This window comes from Nestor notabilis, unplaced genomic scaffold (assembly GCF_000696875.1).
Source record: "Nestor notabilis isolate BGI_N333 unplaced genomic scaffold, ASM69687v1 scaffold8360, whole genome shotgun sequence".
NCBI lineage: Eukaryota > Metazoa > Chordata > Aves > Psittaciformes > Psittacidae > Nestor > Nestor notabilis.
Window position 1 is genome coordinate 61,645 of NW_009912444.1, and position 6,178 is coordinate 67,822.

General features: G+C 37.8%; 1 protein-coding gene across 1 annotated transcript in view; it reads right to left on the bottom strand.

The window, feature by feature from the left end:
• CLSTN2 (calsyntenin 2) overlaps positions 1 to 6,178 on the bottom strand; it is a gene marked incomplete at its 3' end in the record, with an annotated part of 178,571 nt that overhangs the window by 60,398 nt on the left and 111,995 nt on the right. The window contains exon 5 of the mRNA XM_010019454.1: positions 1,451 to 1,600. Within this exon, the coding sequence (XP_010017756.1) occupies positions 1,451 to 1,600 (150 nt within the window). The remainder of the gene's footprint in view (positions 1 to 1,450; positions 1,601 to 6,178) is intronic.

The window sequence follows — 6,178 nt, forward strand, 5'->3', positions numbered from 1 at the left end:
TGAGCTGATCTGACCTGTATGTGGCCTCTGAATGACTATTCAACATTAAAGAGGTGGTAAGAATGTGCCTTTTGGTGGTAGCAAAACCCTAGGTCATCTTAGTGAGCACTACATGCCTTGAAAAAGAAATAACATGCAGTATCTTTGATACATAAACTGATCTCATGACGGATTTTTAAAATCTATTAGGTAAATAACAGGCATTTATTTCAAAACTATTTTCAAGCATACACTAAGTGGAAGGTAACAATTTTTAAGGAACATTTTTTTAAAAGATTTATTTTTCAAACTTCTACTTTATTTTGTTACCTCAGGTAATTAGGTAAAGTATGTATATGGATTCCTAGGACTTAAAGGTAAGTGTATGACATCTTTTCAGGTTAGAAAAGATCAGTTAGAAAATGTGAAAATAGTTAAATAGTTCATAAGTGTTCTATTGTTTATTTAGTTTGGTTTTTTTGTTTTGTTTTGTTTTGTTTTTTTTTATGAAAATGCTCTTCAAAATACTTGGTGTGTGGGGAACTCGTACATCCCTGAACATTTAAAATGTGGTTCAGCTCTAAGCGAGGACTGTGAAAATGGAATCATGATATTGCACAGAGTGCATTAAAAGATCCCCTAGACCAGGGCTTCTCATTTTACAAAGAAAACATTTTTCTCCTTTTAAGTATCAGTCTGCAAATTTGACTTCAAGCACAAACTGGTTTTTTCCTTCTCAATCATTCTCTTCGAAACTTACAATTATGAAAATCAGGTTAGTCCTGACTGACATCCACATAATGTGGCTACATCCACTTGGTTTGTCACTAATGCAGCCCTCATTTTCATCTTAATTCCTGACAATTTGTGTCATATCTTACTTCCTAGTACATTGCCAGCTGGGTTTTTCTCAAGTTTAGACAGAGCAGACTGTAGATCCCCACACCCTTTTTAGAAAATCAATCCCCAGTGACATGGTTCAATATGAAGACAGTAATCAGGATAAAAAATGCCTTTCACTCCCGCTGCCAGTCGAGCATGCTTTGACTCATGCATGCATACACATGAATGCCAATTGCATACCTGGAACAAGAACTCTGGCACCCATGGGAAAAGCACCTTGTCATGGTGGCTTCAAAAGTTTTATTCAAAGGAGTAGTAGGAGAAAAGCACATCAAAAGCACTTTTTTAACCTTTTAGTATATTCAGACTGAACTGTAAAATAGCCTATTAGGATAGATTTTTTTTCTCATCTGTTCTTTGTTCTGACTAGAGAAGAAACATGACAAATGCCAAGTATGGGATTATTATCTGCTTTTTTAGCATGCTTGGAATGAAGCAATAAGAAATAACAACAGTTTTTGACACCACTTCAGTAAGCTCCCTTGTTTCTTTACTGTGAGGTAGAGGGAAAACACCAAAGAGGAGATTTGAACAAAAAGATGAAAACATACAAACTACTACATCTTACCTTGCCAGCCTGGTTTGCACACCGGTTTGACGTTAACTCGTACTAAGACATCTTCCATTGCATGTTTTTGCCCACAGTCAAAAGCTGTTACCTTTATCTCATACTGGTGCTGTTTGTCATAGTTCAGTTTCTCAGTGTTTCTGATATTACCTGCAGATTCAATGTAAGATAACATTCAAAAATTCATTCTTGCCGAAGCATATACAGACTGTAACATTGGGGTCTTGGCTAATCAAGTCCTTTGTGACCAGAAGCACATGGGACATCTGCCAGCAGGACAGTTATGGGGAATGGGAAATATTTTTTTTCAATCCAGCAGAGAAATAGAGAAGTTATTAGGCAAATACAAGATGCTACGGATATAATATGGGCACGTCTGTATTAGAAAACATCTGCTCAACATCTTATTCTGAAGTAAGACTAATCCAGCAGTTACATCTTGAAAGGTAAACCATGAAGAGGTGCAACTTCATGTTTCACATTTTCCCAGAATACACTGCTTTAACATGGCAACCACATTCCTGATATTCACTGCTTAACATCTCCTTAGCCTTAGTATCTTCTTTTTCCCTAAAGCGAGCCTTTACCCCTCAGGTGAACTAGACTTTTAACCCTTTAACACCTTTCCCTGGCTATTAGAAATAGGAAAAGCCCCTGAATCACCTTCTGCATTAGAGTACTTAGCAGTATTTGATGACAGCACAGAGTTATCACATGGAAAATAACTCACAGCAGGGATTATCTGCTGAACAAACAACATATAAAGGCGACAAATTACCTGTCCCAGGAACTTTAACAAGAAAAGAGAAAGACCAAAGATCTTTCTCAGAGTACTTCCTGCAGGACTGGAAGATTTCCGTGCACAACATATGGCTTGTAATTAATGACTCCAGCATTTTAATTCTGCCAATTTCCACTGAAAAGCACTTCTTGCTCACACTGAAACTTGAGACTGTTTCAGTGTTTGTTACACCACCTCTCTGAATGGGAATCTTTGTTCTAGAATTTAACAAACTTACTCTGGATCAGCGCCACACATAACTGCTTGAGAGCACGGACCTGCAAGATCAAGTTGTTTGGGCTAAATGTGGAAAGGGGGACACCCAAATCCCGGAATTTAGTCAAATACAGTGTTGATTCCCATAGGTGCTGGTCAAAGTATGTGGTTGTTCGGCATGATGGCACTGTTTAGGGTTTTAGGCATGGGTTTTTTTGTTTGTTTTTTTTTTCCCCATTCAAATGAATGAGAGGAAGGTGAAAGCAAATAAATGCAACTTCTTTTCACTAAACCTCTACCAGTTTGACAAATTAAGACTTTTAACAGGTGTTTCTCTATGATGCATGCACTTTATTTTTGTCAGAGGCCACTGCTTTTCTGACTAACAATACATTAAAGTCAGCTTTAGTAGTTTAATTGAAACTGATGCAAAACTTTTCAGGTCAGGCCTGAAGGAAGGCTGCTTTTGCAATTATCACCATCTTCTGGTTCAAAATTCATAGTTTAAATAGACCCTTACATCTGTAGCCATGAATCAGACCCAATACCCCATTTTCTGTTGACTTTGAATCTTTACCCTTCCCTTTCTGAGCAGGGCACAGAGGAGGACAAACCCTATCACTATTTTTATGTCTCAAATGGAGAAGCAGAATAATCTGCTAAAGGCTAGTACAGAAACAGTCCTACAGCTTCCTTGGTTCTCTCTCAGGCACCTCACCTTGCCAGGCATTTTCAGGTCTGCCATATAGCTAGCTCTTCCCATCACAAAAGCAACTGTAACAATGATATTAACTACATTAGTTTTGAGTTAGTAAGTGGCAAAAACTACTAACTCAATTTCCTGGAAATACCCAGAACTATAACTAATTAAAAACCAAAACAAGCCAACAAAACCTACAGAAAAAAACAAACAGATAAATATCAACAGGAATATAAAATTTCTTGCCTGAAAACACACACATTTACATCTCTGTTTATTCAGGGTTGTGGGGATAGTTTGATAAAGAATTCCTTCTTTTATGACTTCACCTTATTTTGCAGCAGACACAAGAATGAGGGTAGACTCGACTAATTTACCATGGCAATTCCCTCTTAAATTCCATACTTCCTGTGTGTATGAGGAGTATAAAACAGACTCTCCTAAACCGTATAAGAGATGAGGTCTCTGACTTCAGTCTGCTTATAGGAGCTCAACATTCCCAGCTGCCAAGAACCACTAGGAACTGTATTTGACCATAAGTCAATTGAAGGATCGGAATTGCTTCTTGTCAGAAAGCCGCACTTTTAAATCATAATGGAAAGAAACTGTGGGTTTGTAAATAAATAAATATCAAATGCAAATACTGAGCTATAGAAGTTTTGCTACTTTTTTGATAATATGAATTTTGCTTAGCACCTAACACAGATCTCAGCGCTGTAAAGGATGACCTTGTGAGATCCTGTCCACATCTGTTTTCTAAGATGTACTGACTGGACAGAGAAGTCAATAACTCATCTTCATAATGAACAATCTGAAGATGTATTTATGAAGTGCTTCCCAGTGGTGGGTGACAGATATAGTTACCCCCATTTCAGAGATGAGAGTGGGTTAGAGCCATGATAGATTTTGTACCTGTATCTGAATTCTCTGATTGTGTGACCATGATCCCTTACAAATAAAGGCAGAAAATGCATAAAAATGTTGTTCTTCTGGCATTACAGCAGACCCATGCATTGTGCCTTTATTTTTCCGTTATCTGAATAAAAGCCTACACAATATTGATGCAGTGACTTGACGGTTGGGATTCTCTGCTATGAAGACATCTTCATAGCATGCAAGAGTCTCTTAAAATATATTATATCTTATACCTGTAGTCCCAGTTCTTTGTATAGCAAAGCATAAATTCGTCCTTTGCCTTTACATGATCGTATTTTATGACCAAGAGTTGATTATCTTCCAAGTTAGGCTCATCATTTACAAGAGTCAACTTAGTAGTGTTACGGTTTCATAACACAATGCGATCTTATTCACAAAAGATTACGTGTCAAGGGACACAGCTGCCAAATGTAAATGGGAAGCTTTATATTACCTCCTCTAGATGCCTAACTTACAAAGATTACACAGTCACAGAACGGTTTGGGTTAGAAGGGACTTTAAAGCCCATCCAGTTCCAACCTCCCTGCCACTGGCAGGGACACCTCCCACTAGACCAGGTTGATTAAAGCCTCATCAAGCATGGTCTTAAGATCTACAAGAAATGCACCAAAACTGAATGCTGCATCCTCCAGCAGTGCTGGGTGCTTCTCCTCTTTTGCCTCACACAATTTGGTGGTGTAGACTACACACTGCTACAGTCTGGAGGGTTCCCAATGTGTGATACGATTTTTCAAGACAAAAAAAAATGCTCCCTATATTGATTTACATACAATAAATAAGGCTTTTTTCTTCCTAAAAAGACAAGAATCTGCGAAAAGAAAATTGGCTGATGGAATATCATATTCATCTTTCTAAAGGCCTGTGTTTGTGGTTGGTTTCACAGGTTGGTGGTGAAAAAATCTACCATCTGAGAGTGGTAATTGCATGTTTTCCTCATAGCCGCCCTACTTTTGGACCCTCTGCAATATATAGATTTGATTCTAAGCATCTGGGTAAATGCTCTTTCTGGGCAATGAAATTTCACACTTAGGTTACCGAAAAGCAGAAAAAATCCTAACTTGCAGAAGACACAGGAAGATAGGTTGGTGGTTTTTTTCCTCACAATGGGTAAAAAAAATCCTGTCAACAAAATCCTAATTAGCACAGTATTAACAGACAGTCCCAGGCATCTCACACATCTACTTTAATCATCTTACAGGTAACAAAAATGGGCACAATGCCGAAGAATTTGCACTGGATAAAGTTAATGTCAAGAGAGTTCCAACACATTTCACTGCTGAGAATGTCTAAGCAACATATTTCTGTCACAAAATGAAAGTGCAACCATCTATTCTACCTCTTCTCTAATCCCAGTGGGTTTAAGCAATTACCATCATCTAAAAAAATTGCAAATTAGACTGCAATTACTGTTGATTGTGGCAGCACTGTCCTTTTAGTGAACAAATAGATCAAAAAATATTAATTGAATTCATGACCAAGACCTTGCAAGTATTACAACCATATACCAATTATTCACTGCAGGCTTTAAAGTCATGTTTAAATCAATGATTTTCTCATTGCCTTTGCTGAAAAGCAGCTCCCAGGCACATGAGAACAAAGATGTAACGAAGGATTCCTGACATTTCCCATGCTTTTGATCATGTCTCTGACTGTAGGAAACCCATGATCAGTCACGAGCCAGTGTCTCTGTGTGAAAGGGCTGAAAAGACATGAGCAATAGAAATGCCTACTCTGTATCATGCTAATCTCCGTGTATTATTTATCCATTATATCTGTTGCAAACTTGGTATTAAATTATGAAGTGACCTGCAACTTGTGTAAGTAACCAGCCCTGTACTGGCAAGTCACATGGAGCTCTGGAAAAATAGTGGTTTCAAACAGAAACATGGAGAAGTTTCTTTTATAACAACATGGGGAATCTCACACCTTGTATATAGTGTACTTGCCTCCCAGTGTGTGATAAACAAGATGGCTTTTTTCCACGATGTGATTTACAATTTACTGATGTTAACAGGTGATTAACTTTTGATGCTCAGCTGTGCATTGTGCAAGAACTTCAGAAATGAAGACTAATAATTTTTGAACAGGCAAAGAG